Consider the following 17551-nt stretch of genomic DNA (forward strand, 5'->3'; position numbering starts at 1 on the left):
TCCTGGGTGTCTCATGAATCCTCCCAATGCCCACTCCTATCTTTGACTGTCTTCTTATTGCCACCCTAAATGTGAAGAAAATGTGATCCATTGTGTATATTATGGAGTTCTCAATACCCCTGGTCTTGAATTCTTCTTTAGGATCACTTTTATCTCTCTGATTGTTTCACCCCTTGGCACACATCAACCACATTTCCTATTATGAGAAAGGAAGCACAGTGGTTGCTGGCACACCAGCTGGGTTTGAAGCCTGATTCTATTACTTCTTGTGATGAGGACAGTGTAGTGTCCTCATTAGTAGAGTGGGAATAGTAATAATAATCCATGTTATAATTATTAAATGAGTTAAGAGCTATTAAACACTTAGTCACTGGCACATAGAAAGCACTTTATAAATGCAGCATTATCATTATTATCCTCGGTAAAATTAATACACAAATTCTTACCTACTGACTTCTAACTTCTGGCCATTGTGGCATCCACAAAGCTCAACTTTGAACCAGTTCATCACACAACTCTACTTTCCTCTAAGATTTAAATCTTGTATTTATTTCCAACTGTAAAAACCCTTCCACTCATCTTTCTCATCCCTGAAAATTCCCAGAATCTTCTCTCTATTCCCTTGCCTTCAATCACTGATTCTCTCCCAATTTATCCAAACATTAGCAACATAGCTTCCCAAAGTTTAACTCTTATAATTCTCTTATAAGATTTTTCAACTCTTATCTGGGAATTTAATGAGAAAATTTAAATGTCTTATATGCATATATTTTATTTTCTGAACTCTATTATAAGCTTCTTGAAGGCAAAAACATCACTAATGGAAGTTGACAACATGCTATTCTTTTAAATATCATGTATGGAGTAACTCATTTAATCTTTATTGCAAGCCTGAAAAGTATCTACCATTGTTATCCTCATTTTATATTGAAGGCAGAGGGAGGTAAAGAGTATCTTTGGCATAAATCTAAATATACTTCTAAATATATGCCTCTTCAGTCTATAATAATTGTAAGTGAATGAGTTTACTCGTAGAATATTATAACCTCTCTCTATCTGATGAATGATTTAAATACTGCTGAAAAGGGGTGTTTCATTTCTACTACTCAAGGCTAAAATAGCACTAGACCAACAATAGGGGTCCAACAATTGCCTTATAAGATAAATTGGGAAAATATCTTCTATGAGTTTGGAGGCTCTTCTGATAATAATAAAATGAAAATGTTTGAATATTACAGTTAGGGTGCTCTTCATTCTACATATGAACTTTATGAAGTAACTCTTGAGAATTAAAGAGCACATATCTATTGTGTATACCATCTTTGTCTTACAGACATTGCAATTTAAAAATAACCTATTTTTAACTAGGAATCAGCTACTAACTAGTTCTGTAATTTCCAAAACCTCAGGTTTATGTCTTTAAGATTTTCTTATCCATAAAAAGGAGGTAGGCTAGAATAAACTGAACTTTAGAGAATCCTAAATGGGTCATTCAATTATGAAATTAAACTGTTCTAAGTAGACTGTAAGCATGGAAAAAAATAATCTACAAGTGAATGTTCATTAAACCAGTACCATAGTCAGATAGGAATAGTAAATCCAATTATTCATTGGAGAATGAACTTTTCCACACAAAGAACTTGCATCTGAAACTGACTATATCATATTCACGCTCACCTGCCTGTGTTTTCAAGCACCCTTTATTAACAGTGTCTCAATTAATTTAAAATGCAATTAAATCATTCTGAAGCTGATTATATCCAATATCAGTTAAATGCACTCATCTTTTATGAAAAATGCATTCTAAAAATATACAAAGCAAATACTTTTTATTGGTGCACAATAATTTTAATTTATAAGAGGATTCATTATACCATATTTGTACATGCACATAATTTGATCAGTCTCATTCCCTAGTACCTTCCTTTTCCCTTCCCTTCTCCCTCCCCTGATGTACTTGCTCTACTCTACTGATCTCCCTTTCATTATTATTATTATCACATTATAATTACACACACATATATACATACATGATTGATTGTGGTATATTTGTACATGGATAGAGCATTATCAAAGTAAATAGTTTTACAAAGAACTTCATTGAAAATCTCCTTAAATGAAAATTCCCTACTCCCCCCTTCCTATAAATAAAAGGCTTTTGAAGTCAGAAAACTTCAGAAACAGGAAACAGAAGAGCAGAGACATTCAAACTTTGGTTCATTGTTCAGGTGTGATCTTAGTAGTCCTCTCAACTTGTTATAAAATACATTTATTCTGTATATTGCAAAGTGAAATGATCTTTAAATACAGTTATTTCAAACATGAATGTGTTTGGCTGCTTAGAGTTTAGTGTAGGTAGAAAAAGAAATTCACAATGTTTTCTATGAAATATGAAGTCTAAAATACACTATGCAAGTCAATCCAAAATAATTTGATAAATATATAATTTAAATGATTTTTAAAATGGGTAGTTTTTACTAAAGGCAAAATACTTCCTTAGAAATTATTTTACTATGATGTCCAAATTTTTCATTTGTTCCAAACAATTTTCTCCTATACTCTTACACAATTAAATATATACTAAACAGAAAGGGAACTGAATTTTATTTGGAATGACCATTATGTAAACATGCACAAATATGCAGCCATGCAGACAGTATCATGTAGAAAAATTGTAACTGCAATATGTATGTATACCTATGTATGTATGTGTGTTATATATTTGTAATTGCATTATATATGTGTTCTATATGTATCTGAATACATATATAAACACACATAATATAATTTCAACAACTACCATTGCTGTAAAAACTTTAAAGTGCTTTGCATCTATAGATATATAAAAACACCATTAAAACGAAGCTGTTCTGAAAATTAGTGAACAATAGTAGAACTTCCCTAGAGATTATGATGCCTTCTGTCTTCTATTTAAAGTGTTAATCAAAGAGTGTGAAATTATAATATCCAACCATATTCACTGTTATTATAGTAAAAAGGTATTGTTGAAATGTCATATAAGTTATATAGAAATATCATTATTTCTTATAAGCAAGCAATAATTACAATCTATAAAATAATGGATGATCTCCATTGACAATTGAGTCAATAATAAAGAATCAGGAAAAAGAAGCCTACCTTCCATTGCCCTTTTAAAGAAGACCTTGCAGCTCCCACAGGTAAGGACACCATAATGACAGCCTGATGCTTCATCCCCACATATTAAACAAATCTTCTGAGGTAATGATTCAAAGCTGTACTGTGGGCTCTGGCTTGCTTCTGAATCTGGCCTTGAAATGCAAAACAAAATACTCCATTTATTTTTAGGTGTACCACTATCTGGTACTAAATGTTTTTTAAACCAGTATTGATGAAGTTAAAGGGGATTTAAAAAATATAACTCCATTATATATATCCACTTGAAAGACACACAAACTAAAAAAGATATAATAGACTACCTATAATTAGATTTACTAGACTTGCAAATTATTAACCATTCATCAGTAGTACCAACATCAAAGAATGATAGTGTATCACTTTATGTTTAGGAAAGCTAAACTCCATCAGTTAAATAGACATCTTTCTACAGAACTCCTTATATAGAAGCAATTTAGTTTTTAACAGTATGAAATGTTATGCCCTTCCTGTACGCTGGGTAACAATAAACATGTTTGGCTTTAAGTGTTCAGCAGGACTTAGCAATGCTTTTGTTTAAAGTTTTGAAAACTTAACCCTGTATGTGTGTGTATATTCGGGCAACCCAGTAAACACACACACACACACAATACATGCACACTGTTTCGCCTATTTGCAGCAGGAAAGTCTACAAACCTACGATTCCTTTTTCTTTTACGTTCCATTACTTCAGTGTATTAATGAAAATGTTCTTGAAAATATGTATGGAAAAAGTTGTAGGGAATCCGAAACATTAGAATGCTGTGAACTGTAGTGACTAATGTATAAATACACAATTAAAATGTCACACTTAAAGTTAATTTTAATCTTGAGATTCCTATGAAATTGAACCTTTAAAGTGCACAATTCCCTAAGGTGTTTCTGCTTTGGCTTCTGGTCAGTCACCCTTCGAGTCCTACCCTTCCCAGGGAAACTGCCTTAGCTCTTCTCCAGTAAAGACATTACCGGTAAACATCCTTCTTCCAAGAAAAAAAGATGTTATAAAACCCCTAACTTTGCCACACCTTTTCTGCTCCCGGGGTAACGTACCTAATGTGACGGACATTTTAAATCAAGGTTCGTCCTGCTTCTGAATCTCTCAGCTTCGGAAAGTTTTTCTTAATTAATTAATTTATTTATTTATTTATCCCCTTTATGCTTCTGGGAAAGCATACTCCAAAAATGTTATATTCTGCGCCCTTTTTGTGTCCCCAGAAGAGTAAGGAGAAGAGGGAGGCAAACAGCCCTTGTGCTGGGTCCCTGCTGCCCACCCGCTCGCGGCCGCCCGGGGGAGCAGAGCCCTGTTCTGCGGGAGGGAGACTGGCAGTCGCTAGCCGGCAAGAGCACTACTTTGCCAACACTCAGGGAGCACCCGGCGCAAGGCCCTCACCTCAGATAGTTGAGATACGGTGGGTAGACCTGCGGCAGGCCTTCCTTAAGCACAGTGGCTTGGTAGCCCAGCTGCGGCAGTCCGTTGAGGCCGAGCGGAGGGTACAGCGCAGGTGGCGGCCCGGCGGCAGCGGCGGCAGAGGCGGAGGTGGAGGGCAAGCCGTCCCGTGGGAGCAGGCAGGCGCCGGCGGCAGGAGGCTTGCAGGGCAATGGCGCAAAAGGGCCCTGCTGGGGCGGCGCGCCCTCTGCTTTGTACAGGATGCACTCCAGGGTCGACCCCGATGAGGACGCGGACGAGACAGAGGCACTGGCTGCTGTGCCCGCCACCACCGCTTCCCCGGGTTTGGATGAGGGCGCTCGCGGCGGCGGCGCCAGTGGGAAATCCGGAAAGGAGGCAGAGTTGGAACTGGCCACTAGGTACGGACGCGGGGAGCGCACGGCAGCCTCCGCGCCTCCTTCCTCTTCCTCCTTGATCTTCAGGGCTGGCGGCTGGAAGTCGCCATAGAGAGGGAACGCGTCATCTTTGGGTTCCGACTCGGGAGGGTACGTGCAGTCAGGGAAGTCGCTACAAGGGACTGGGGTAGAGGAGGATGAGGGCGATCCCCGTGGCGGGGCAAAGGCACTGGAGGTAGCGGCCCCGCCGTCGTAACTCTCCCCTTCCAGCAGCTGCCGGGTGCGGGCGGCCAGGAAGGCATGGTTGAGGGGCAGGATAGGCACGTGGATAAAATCCACCACTGTGGTGGCCAGCGGGGAGCGCCCGGGCGCCACCGGCGCATCCTGCTCTGCCAAGGCGACTCTGGGCGCCGAAAAGCGGGAATCTTCCTTCGGGACAAGGGTGACGCCTCCTGCAGCCGCTCCAGGCGCGCTGGCTGCGACTCCTCCTCCGGCCACTGTGCTTCCCGGAACCCTAGGTTTGCCCTTCAAAAGTGGACCCGTGGAGCCCTCGGACTCCGGGCCATCCTCCTCCTCAACCTCCACTGCGGCAGCTAGCTGCGAAGGTTTCACTGCGGCCCCAGGCCAGTGAGGGCTTCCAGAGGTCGGGAGCAGCAGCTGCCGGGACGGTGACAGGCCCCTAGGCAGCACCTTATGGGCCGTTCCTGTTCCGGAGGAGCTGTCACCAGACTTGCTCTCAGGCCGGTTCATGAGCGGGGCCAGCACCCCCTTGGTGCCAGGGGCACCACGAGGGTCTTCGGGAAGCTCTGGGCCAAACAGAAACCAAGGGCTGGTGGCCTCGCAAGTGGGAGGGCTGGCGTGGCTCTGCCCCGGCCCCGAGGGCGCCAGAAGCGTGTCCAAAACACTGTCCAACAGCCCGCTGTCCTTTTCTGGGACTCTAGGATTGCCGCTTCCTGCACCCCTTGCGGCTTCAACTCCGGAGTACGCGCCCTCCACCTCTGACAGCGACTGCTGATCCAGCGTCTTCCGGTCTGGGGGATTCTGACCCTGGCACGACCTAGAGTAGAGCAGACCGTCCAGGGAGATAGGTATGGCCGAGACTACCTGTGAAGTGTCTGAGGTCTGGGTTCCCTGGAAGGGGCCCGCGTCCGGACGTCCCAGCAGGGGGGATTCGACCCCAGTGGGCGAGGGCGCGCCTCCTGCTGCGTGGGGAGCCCGGGAATTCTTTGCCTTCAGCTCAGTCATGACGACCTGAACTCCCCTTTTCTCCTCCCCTGTCTTTAGGGAGGAGGGAAAGGGGAAAGAGGAGGGGGTGTCGGTAATATAGGAGCAGAGGGAGGAGAAAATGGGTGTCGAATTTGGCTGGATTGGGGTGGGGGGATCTCCACCTCCTGAGTCTGGAGGGGCGGTGCTGGTCAGCTCCTGCCCTGGCCCTTCATCCTGTGGTCAGTCAGAGGAAGGGTGGCGGTCGTTTCGTTCCTGCAGCAAGTAAGGAAGGCAGGAAAAGGTAGTTTGTCTCCTAGTGGAGAGTTTTCCAAGAGAGTTCTCTGACTTCTGTCTGTTCGTGGATGGGAGACGCAGAGTACTCAGAAGCCCAGCATTGGAGAGGCTGCCGCTGAGAAAGCAATTCAATTACACAAGATTCTATCTTTCAACTATCCCTGATTGCGTTCCACTGCCCTTCTCTCTAAAATCCCAGGGCTACTTGGACTTTTCAATACAGCGTATCTCAGACGTGCTTCTGCCGGTTCCCTACAGCAGACGACTGTCTTCTCCTAGGCTGTCCCAGTTCTCGGCAGTGCAGGAGGACGAGCCGCCTTTCGTTGCTGATTCCACTCAATGCCAAAAGAAGCTAGCTCTCTTTGCGAATGGTATCCACACACCAGAATCCTCACACTCAAATACTACAAGGTTTAACCCAAATAGTGACAGGTGTAGGCTGGCTCCAAGGCTTTCTAACTACGCCTCCCGGGTCTAGGGAGGACCGCCCAAAGCTCCTCCCTATCCCAATTCCGACCAGATTTGAAACTCTGAAGTTGGTATTTATACCCAGTGGATTGAATTCCAGTGTGAATAGCAGGTGCTTTGGGATGGAACCTCATAAGCATATTAGATTTTGCACCACCAATTAAGAATTATGCAATGTAATTGGAAAAACGGATGGAATCTATTAGAAATAAAATTTTTGTGACCATTACACGATTTTGAGTTTTGTAAAGAATTAGCATAAAGGGAAGATATTTGGCTACATTATGTTTTAGAATAAATGTATCAATTTGATCCTAAATATTTTAAAAGAAATTCTCTTGTGAGTTCCATAAAAGTGAATGCTTTCAATTTCTCATACTACGGCCAGCATGTTATGCTTCTCTTGAACATGTTAAGTCCACTCTATGACTTAGCAACTTGGGAGTGGAAGATAATTAGCAACATCTCTCTACCTGCCCAGGAAATTCAGATTTTGAGTTTGTTCTAAGAAATGTGTTCCAATTTTTAATAAATAACAATTTCAGGAAAGTTTCCTTTAGTACTAGCTAATACTCCTCTATTATATCATTAGATCCCTGGTAGAGATGCTGAACAGTACTTTCTTGCCTCAATATTCTTATTCTTAAAAATAATTATCTGTGGGATTTTAAAAATATATCACCTTGCTGGCAGGGTGGTGCATGCCTGTAATCCCAGCTACTCTGGAGGCTGAGGCAGGTGGATTGCAAGTTTGAGGCCAGCCTCTACAACTTAGTGAGACCCTATCCAAAAGTAAAAAGGACTGAGAATATAGCTCAATGGTAGAGTTCGCTGGGTTCAATCCCCAGTACCACAATAAATAAATAAGTAAATAAATAAATCACCTCCATGATAATATATCACCTCTAAATTCTTGAAGATGCTGTAGAGAGGACAGAGTATTGCAATATATACTTCAGATACAGAGTCATAAACCAATAATCTCTGCTAAACCCAAGATCATCAGACATCCTGACATCACCTTAAATATACCCTGTTCAAAACAGTCAATCATTTGGAAGTTTCTTTGAGAATGTGGAGGTGCTATCTATCTCAGTTTGTTTCACCTAGGTATAGAGGATACAGTGAATGACTCCCAGATTCCAGGATGAATGCAGGTGCTCAAGGTAAGGATACTTGGGGAGGGGCTACCTGAGCCATAAATAAGTCTTTATCATGTTAGACCACTGGATTTTGGACTTGATTGTTCCAGCAATTAGTTAACTCTAAGTAAAAATTAGCTAGGTAGAAGACAGGTAAAGAGAAGTCCAGGAAGCAGATACTGGATGTTCACAAGGCATCAAATAGGAAAATATAATAAGGCAACTGTAACAGGGCCATTAATGATAGAGCATGGAGTAAGTATGGGAAGGAAGTAGATGAGGTTGAAGAGATGATTTAATTTATTATTATTAACATTTCTATTGTTTTCAGACTTTATTAAGATATAATTTAAATACTATACAGTTAACCTGCTTAGAGTGTACAATTCAATATTTTTAAAAACATATTCATAGCTGTGTGACCATCACCACCATCAATTTTAGAACATTTATATAACCTTAAAAAGAAATCTCACACTCATTAGCAGTTACCCCCATTTTCTCCCTCCCCAAATGTCCTAGAAGTTACCAATCTACTTTCTGTCTCTATGGATTGGCCTATTTTGAACTTTTCATACATGTGGATTCTTCCATATGTGATACTTTTAACTGGTTTATTTAATTAAGCATATTTTCAAGATTCATCTATATTGTACACGCATTGGTACTTCATTGCTTTTTGTTTTCAATTGATATTCCATTGTATAAACATACTACATTTTATTTATCCATTTATAAGTTATTGGACATTTTTAGTTGCTTTTACTTCTTGTCTATCATGAAAAGTGCTGTTATGAATATTCATTGTAAGTTTTTGTGCAAACATATGTTTTCATTTCTCTTGGTTATGTACTTAGGACAGGAATGGATAGGTCATATGATGACTCTGTTTAACATTGTGAGGCACTGCCAGACTGTTTTTCAAAGGAATTGAACATTTTACATTCCCAACTCCAGTTTATGAGGATTCTAACTGCTCTACATCTTTGACATCTTTTTAATTATAGTCCCCTTAGTGCATGAAGTGGTATCTCACTGTGGTTTTAGTTTGTATTTCCCTGATGGCTAATGCCATAGAGTCTGTAGAATTTATAGAATCTGAACTGCATTGCTATGTAGTCTTCTAAGCCCTTTGTATGTGTTAACTTATTTAATCCTTCCACTTCCCACAAAATAGGTACTATTATCCCATTTCATAACTGGGAAAACTGAGGCACAGAGTTATCAATATTATTAAGATAGGAAGAGAGCCAGATTTGAACTCAAGCACTCAAATGCCAGTCTTCTTTTGAATGTTACTTTAAATGCTAGATGGCTTGGGATTTGGTTTCCAGGCTATTTGCCATAAAATTAATACTTGGCCTCATTTTTAATCTGACAAAACAATATTTGACTCAATTTTGGTTAGTTACAAAAATACTCTCAAGCCATACTGTTTAACTAGGTTGTTTCCATAAGAATAAAATTTTTCAAGTGGGAAAACAATAATAAAGATGCCCAGCATACACCATGATTCCATGAAATTTGGTGCTGGGTGATTGGCATTATTGGCACAGGAACTTCACAAACATATGAATCTTTGGATGAAACAAAATTCATTGGTTAAATTCAGGTACAATAGATCTAATACCAAATATTCCTGAGGATGACACTTTTTTTGGAGAATAAAATATAAACTTAGGAATTTTTTCCTATAATTTAAAAGGGAAGTTTTATTAAAGCATAATTGTGCTGTGATAAATACATTTAAACTGTACAATTTTTAAAGTTTTGGATATGAAATCCTCAGCATGAACAGGAAAACAAATATAACCTTTGCCTCTAAAAGTGTTGTCATGCCACTTTTATTTATTGATCCATTTATCTATTTGTTTGCTTATCTTTACATTTTGCAGTACTGAGGATTGAACCCAAGGGTTCTTTACCATAGAACTACATCCCCAGCCTTTTGTTTTTTATGTTGAAACAGGGTCTCACTACATTGTGGAGGGCTAGAGCTTGTGATCCTCCTGCCTCAGCCTCCTGAGTCCCTGAGATTCCAGGTATTCACCATGACTGGAATCACAATGTGTGCTCTGGCTAGGACTGCAGGTGGGCACCACCATGCCCAGCCATGCCACTTTTTAATCCTGTCATACTGCTCTTTCCCACCCCTGCTCCCAACTACCACCACCACTCCCCCAGCAACCACTGATCTGCTTTGTCACTACATATTAGGTCTTAAAGATTCATATCTGATTTACTAAACATTATATTAAATTATAAACACATGTTTTTAAGATGGGTTGACGACAGATTTTTTTTTAATAAACTTTATTTTAGTACAGTTTTAGATTTATTGAAAAAGTTGAGCCTTCATGCTGAGTGCCCAAATATCTTCATACAATGTCCTCTATTATTGGCATCTGTATTAACAAAGCACATGTGTTATAATATGGATAAATTATTGTGAAATAATATGGATAAATTATTATTAATTGACATCTGTAGAATATTCAGATTTCCTTAGTTTTTACTGAATGTCCATTTTTCCTTTCCAGGATCTAATCTAGGACATCACAATTTTTGTTCCAAATTGTTCCAGCTTTGACTATTGGGAGCTCTTATTTCCTATCTATAATGGTTTGGACCTTAAATGTCCACGAAGAGTTCATGTGTTGAAGGCTTCATTCTCAACCAATGGTATTTTTGAGAGGTAGTGGAAACTTTAGGAGGTGGGACCCAGTTGGAGGAAGTAGGTCATTAGTGGCGTGCACTTTTCTTCCTGGCTGCCATGAAATGAGTAGCTTTGCTCTACCACATGCTTTGCATCATGATGTTCAGCCTTGCCACAGAACAGTGCAGCCATGAACTGAAACCTCTGAAACTATAAGCCAAAACAAATCCTTCCAACTTTAGGTCGATTACCTTAGGCATTTTGTCACAGTGATGGAAAGCTAACCAATATGGAAAATTTTACTGAAAAATGAGATAATTATTGGAACTATACCTGATGATGTGGTTCAGAACACTTTGGAATTGGTTTGTGGGAGGAATTTGGAAAAGTTTGGAGAAGCATAAAAAGTTATAATGCTGTAAGTAAAGTTTAGTGGGTGATTCTGATGGAGGGTCAGAAGACAAGAATGCTGACAGGAATGGAGAAAGTAAAGGCCAGCCTCATGAGGTTTCAGATGAAAATATGATCTCTATTGGGAATTTTAGTAGAGGCCATTCAAGTTATATTCTGACAAAGAACTTGTTTACATTTTGTTGATACTCTGGGACTTTGTAGGAATTTGAGTTTAAAGGGATAAACTAATTAATCCAGTGGACAGCATGCAGACAGTGGCAGGACTATTATTGACTGCATTTAGCCAGATTTTCAGTGAGAATAAGTAAAAAAAAAAAAAAAAAGGAGAAGAAAAGATTTTTAAAACTTTCAGTTTGCCAGAAAAGGAGCATGTTTAAAGTTGCACACAAGGAGGGTGTTGTTGCTAAAGAGAGCAGTGCCATTAAAAAAGAAGAAGAAAGAAAATAAACTATTTTTCACTAGGTCAATAGGAAAGATGCCTTGTGACCATCTCAGGAATTAGCAAGACTCCACCCATTACAGGCTCAAGGGTGCAAAAGTGTATCTGGTTTCAAAGATTTTGCTTTGAGAAGAGAACTTTGCAGCACTCTGCTTAGATAGGGCCACTTAGGGAATTGTTTCCCCAGCATTCTTTCCCCTACATTCAGCCATCTAGGCACTTAGAGGGGACTGTGGTCACGCTCCAAGTAGACCTGGCTATTTCTCCAGCAGGAGGCAGACCTTGGCATCATCCACATAATGCTGTTTTTGCACATATACACAGTTGTGGGATCATGAAGGCTTCTACCAATATTTCAGGGAGGACAGGCAGTATGTGGCAGGGTCAGAGCCTCTGCAAGCATACCCTGACAAAGTGATTTATGAAGCTGTGAGAGTGAAGCCAAAGCTATAATGGTTACCCCAGGAAATTATAGATGCTAGGAATGAGGATTGTCTGCCAAGGCAGGCAGCAAGCACAGCCAACCCATGAGAGAGGACATAAGGGCTGTAGTTAGAGAGGCCACCGGGAACTGGGATGCTTCCCAATCCCTTTGGAGTTTATAACCTGGATGCTGGACTTGGGTTTACAGAGTTTAATATTTGCCTTGCTGGGTTTTGGTCTTGCTCTGGCCAATTTCTTTCTTGTTTTTACTATTCCTTCCCTTTGAAATGGGAATGTTTACCTTATCTTAATGTATCTTTGAAGAATATAACTGTCTTGGTTATTTTTCAGGGGATCACAGCTAAGAGTATGTCTGAGAGAAGACTTTGAACTTGGAGTTTTGAGCTCTGCTGGAACTGTTATGAGTATAGGAACTCCTGAGATAGTTGAATGCATTTTGCATTTTGGAATCAACACGAGCCTATGGGGGCCATGGGATCAATGTTATGATTTGATCTTGAAAGTCCCTCAAAAGTACATATGTTGACCTCTTGGTCTCCAACTGAGGGTCCTTTTGGGAGGTAGTGGGAAATTTAGAAGGTAGGACCAAGTTGGTGGAAGTCGGTTGTTAGGTGTGTGTCCTGGAAGGAAATAATGGAACCCCAGACACCTTTTCTCCTCTGTTTCCTGACCACCACGAGGTGGAGCATCTTTGCCCTGCCACATGCTTTTACCATGATGTTTTTCCTTGCCACAGGCCCCAAGACAAAGAAGGCAACTAACCATGAGCTAAAACCTCTGAAACTGTGAACCAAAATGAACTCTTCCTCCTTTAAAGTTAATTACTTCAGATATTTTGTCACAGTGATGGAAAACTGATTAGTACATCACCTAAGTCTTAGAACCAGGTTTTCCTCCAAAGAAGTTTGATTTATTTTATAGAAAAAAGATTTTAGAATGAAGATCTGGGTACTAAATGTGCTCTACATTAGGTTTTATTTAATAAAATTTTGTCTAATCCACTACATGCTTTTAAAGATCTAGTTTCCTTCTTTCAGCATAATTGAGTTTTGGTATGTATCAATAGTTTACCCTTTTTAGTGCTGAGTGTTTCAGCCATCTTTTTTGCTGCTGTGACCGGAAGACCTAATAAGCAATATTAGAGAAGGAAAAGTTTATTTGTTGCTCATGATTTCAGAAGTTTCAGTTCACAGACAGCTGACTCCATTGCTCTGGGCCTGAAGTGAGGCCGAACATCAAGATGGAAGATTGTGGAAGAGGAAATGGCACAGGACATGGCCACCAGGAAGCAGAGAGAGGGAGCTCTCCTCTCATCAAGGACAAAGCATACACTCCAAAGTACGCCTCAGTGACGCACCTCCTCCAGTCACACCCTATGTGCCTTGTCTCATACCTAATATCTAAACCATAACAATGAGGATTAATCCATAATATACCACGATTTAGTGGTTCATTTATCCATTTCTCTGTTGATGAATATGTTCATTAGCTTTCATCACTTGGAAAAAATATCTGTGAAAAACAACTTAGAAAAGGGAAGTTTCATTTTGGTTCACGGCTTCAGAGGTTTCAGTCCATCGCTTTGGCACTGACATAAAGCAGAACATCATGATAAGAGGGATGGCAACAGAAGGCTGCTGATCTCATGGCAGTTAGGTTGCAGACAGAGAGAGGAAAGAAGGGAAAAGCGACAAGATATACTCTTTAAGGATACCCCCTAGTTGCCTCTTTCTCCAACTGGGTCCCATCTCCTACAGTTTTTGCCACCTCCCAATAATGCCAACAATTATGAATGCCTGAATGGGTTAATCCACTGATGATATCTGAGCCCTCATAATCCAAGGATTTTCCAATGGCTCCACTTCTGAACACTGCTGCACTGGGGACAAAGCCTTCAATACACGAGCCTTTGGGGGACTTTCTGGATTCTTCTAATCATAACATGAAACCATTTGGATTGCTTCCCTTTTTTGGTATTACAAATGAAGCTACTATGAAAATGTGTGTACGAGTCTTTGAATGGACATATGTTTTAATTTCTCCTGGGTAAACACTTAGAAATGAAATTTCTGGATAAATTAGTGGTCATTAGTGTCTGCATGTTTGTACTTCACAAAAGATTGAATCTTAGTCACCAATGGGATGACCTTAGAAGGTTGGGCCATTGGGAGGTAATTAAGTCATGAAAAGCACTTAGCCCCTTCACCACATAAGAAGATGGTGAGAAGATACCATTTATAAATCAGAAAGCAGACTATCATCTGAAATTGTCACTCTCTCCTTGAGGGAGGACTTCCCAGCCTCCTGAACTATTTATTATATTTAAGCCATCCAGTTTATGGTATTTTGTTGTAGAAACCCAAATGGATGGTAGATGTATCTTTAACTGTCAATCTTCTGAAGTGGCTGTATCATTTTATATTATTACCAGTGTATTAGAGTTCTAATTTTTCCATATACAGGACAACAATTTGGTCAATATTTTTAATTTTAGCAATTCTAATAAGTGTACAGTGGTATCTTACTCTGGTTTTAATTTTATTCTCTTGGTAACTATGATGTTATCTTTTTTTTCATGCATTAGATTGCTAATCTGTATGTCTTCTTCAGTTTAACTATGTGTGTCTTCTCAAATCTTTTACTTGCTTTTTGTGTGTATGTGCTACGGGGGATTAAACCCAGGTTTGCTCTACCACTGAGCTAATCCCCAGCAACTTTTATTTTGAGACAGGTTCTCACTAATTTGTAACGACTAGCCTTGAACTTGCTATCCTCCTGCCTCAGCCTTCTGAATAACTGGGATTACAGGTGTGCTCCACCTTTTGTTTGTTTTTAAAAAAAATATTTGTTGGCTTATTTTTTTTTTTATTTGACCACAGCTTTAATTGAATGAAAAAGTGCTACATTTAACCAGTTGGGAAAATATAAAAAATAAAGTTTTTTTTACTTTTTTCTTTTTTTTTTAATGGTTAAAATATGAAAAATGTCTTTTTTTTTTTTTTTTACGTTTACATAGGGTAATGATGTTTATTTTATTTTCCCCCTCCCCCACCCCTCCCACTCCTCTTTTCCCTCTACACAGTCCTTCTTTCCTTCATTCTTACCGCTCTCCTTAGCCTAACTCTAAACCTAACCCTAAACCTAATGCTAGCCCCTCCCACCCCCCATTATATGTCCTCATCCGCTTATCAGCGAGATCATTCGACCTTTAGTTTTTTGAGATTGGCTTATCTCACTTAGCATGATATTCTCCAATTTCGACCATTTGCCTACAAATGCCATAATTTTATCATTCTTCATTGCGGAGTAATATTCCATTGTATAAATATGCCACAGTTTCTTTATCCATTCATCAACTGAAGGGCATCTAGGTTGGTTCCACAATCTGGCTATGGTGAATTGAGCAGCAATGAACATTGATGTGGCTGTATCTCTGTAGTATGCTGATTTTAAGTCCTTTGGGTATAGGCCAAGGAGTGGGATAGCTGGGTCAAATGGTGTTTCCATTCCAAGCTTTCTGAGGAATCTCCACACTGCTTTCCAGAGTGGTTGCACTAATTTGCAACCTCACCAGCAATGTATGAGTGTTCCTTTTTCACCACATCCTCGCCAACACCTATTGTTGCTTGTATTCTTGATAATCGCCATTCTAATTGGGGTGAGATGAAATCTTAGGGTAGTTTTGGTTTGCATTTCCCTTATTACTAGGGATGTTGAACATTTTTTCATATGTCTGTTGATTACTTGTACATCTTCTTCTGTGAAGTGTCTGTTCATTTCCTTAGCCCATTTGTTGATTGGATTATTTGTATTCTTCGTGTAGAGTTTTTTGAGTTCTTTATAGATTCTGGAAATTAGCGCTCTATCTGAGGTATGGTTGGCAAAGATATTCTCCCACTCTGTAGGCTCTCTCTTCACATTGCTGATAGTTTCCTTTGCTGAGAGAAAGCTTTTAAGTTTGAATCTATCCCAGTTGTTGATTCTTGCTTTTATTTCTTGTGCTATGGGAGTCCTGTTAAGGAAGTCTGATCCTAAGCCAACAAGTTGAAGATTTGGACCTACTTTTTCTTCTATAAGATGTAGGGTCTCTGGTCTGATTCCGAGGTCCTTGATCCATTTTGAGTTAAGTTTTGTGTAGGGTGAGAGATAGGGGTTTAATTTCATTCTATTGCATATGGTTTTCCAGTTTTCCCAGCACCATTTGTTGAAGAGGCTATCTTTTCTCCATTGCATATTGTTGGAACCTTTGTCTAGTATGAGAAAATTGTATTTATTTGGGTTTGTGTCCATGTCCTCTATTCTGTACCATTGATCTACCTGTCTATTTTGGTACCAATACCATGACGTTTTTGTTACTATTGCTTTGTAGTAGAGTTGAAGATCTGGTATTGCAATACCCCCTGCTTCGTTCTTGCTACTGAGGATTGCTTTAGCTATTCTAGGTTTTTTATTCTTCCAGATGAATTTCATAATTGCTTGCTCTATTTCTGCAAGGTACATCATTGGGATTTTAATTGGAATTGCATTGAATCTGTATAGTACTTTAGGTAGTATAGCCATTTTGACGATATTAATTCTGCCTATCCAGGAACATGGGAGATCTTTCCATCTTCTAAGGTTTTCTTGAATTTCTTTCTTTAGTGTTCTGTAGTTCTCATTGTAGAGGTCTTTCACCTCTTTTGTGAGATGATTCCCAAGTATTTTATTTTTTTTGAGGCTATTGTGAATGGGGTAGTTTTCCTAATTTCTCTTTCTGAAGATTCATCACTTATGTATAAAAATGCATTGGATTTATGAGCATTGATCTTGTAACCTGCTACTTTACTGAATTCACTTATGAGTTCTAAAAGTTTTCTGGTGGAATTTCCAGGTTCCTCTAAATATATAATCATGTCATCAGCGAACAGGGATAGTTTGAGTTCTTCTTTTCCTATTCGTATCCCTTTAATTTCTTTGATTTGTCTGATTGCTCTGACTAGAGTCTCAAGGACGATGTTGAATAGAAGCGGTGAAAGAGGGCATCCCTGCCTTGTTCCAGTTTTTAGGGGGAACGCTTTCAGTTTTTCACCATTTAGAATGATATTAGCCATGGGCTTAGCATAGATTGCCTTTATAATGTTTAGGAATGTTCCCACTACCCCAATTTTTTCTAGTGTTTTGAGCACGAAGGGATGCTGTATTTTATCAAATGCTTTTTCTGCATCTATTGAAATAATCATGTGATTCTTAACTTTAAGTCTGTTGATATGGTGAATGACATTTATTGATTTCCGAATGTTGAACCAACCTTGCATCCCTGGGATAAAACCCACTTGATCGTGGTGCACTATCTTTTTAATATATATTTGTATGCGATTTGCTAAAATTTTGTTGAGAATTTTTGCATCGATATTCATTAAGGATATTGGTCTGAAATTTTCTTTCCTCGATGTGTCTCTGTCTGGTTTAGGTATCAGGGTGATATTGGCTTCATAGAACGAGTTTGGGAGGGTTCCCTCCTCTTCTATTTCATGGAATAGTTTGAGGAGTATT

General features: G+C 39.7%; 1 protein-coding gene across 2 annotated transcripts in view; it reads right to left on the bottom strand.

Moving 5' to 3' along the window:
• Positions 1–6201, bottom strand: part of Pgr (progesterone receptor) — a 71430-nt gene extending 65229 nt beyond the window's left edge. For both annotated transcript variants that reach the window (XM_047517285.1, XM_047517283.1), the window contains exons 1-2: positions 4565–6201; positions 3139–3290 (exon numbers count right to left, since the gene is read on the bottom strand). In XM_047517285.1, coding sequence (XP_047373241.1) covers positions 3139–3290; positions 4565–6201 — 1789 coding nt within the window. The remainder of the gene's footprint in view (positions 1–3138; positions 3291–4564) is intronic.
• Between the last annotated feature and the right edge of the window lie 11350 nt (positions 6202–17551).

The sequence above is a fragment of the Sciurus carolinensis genome, chromosome 11 (assembly GCF_902686445.1).
Source record: "Sciurus carolinensis chromosome 11, mSciCar1.2, whole genome shotgun sequence".
NCBI lineage: Eukaryota > Metazoa > Chordata > Mammalia > Rodentia > Sciuridae > Sciurus > Sciurus carolinensis.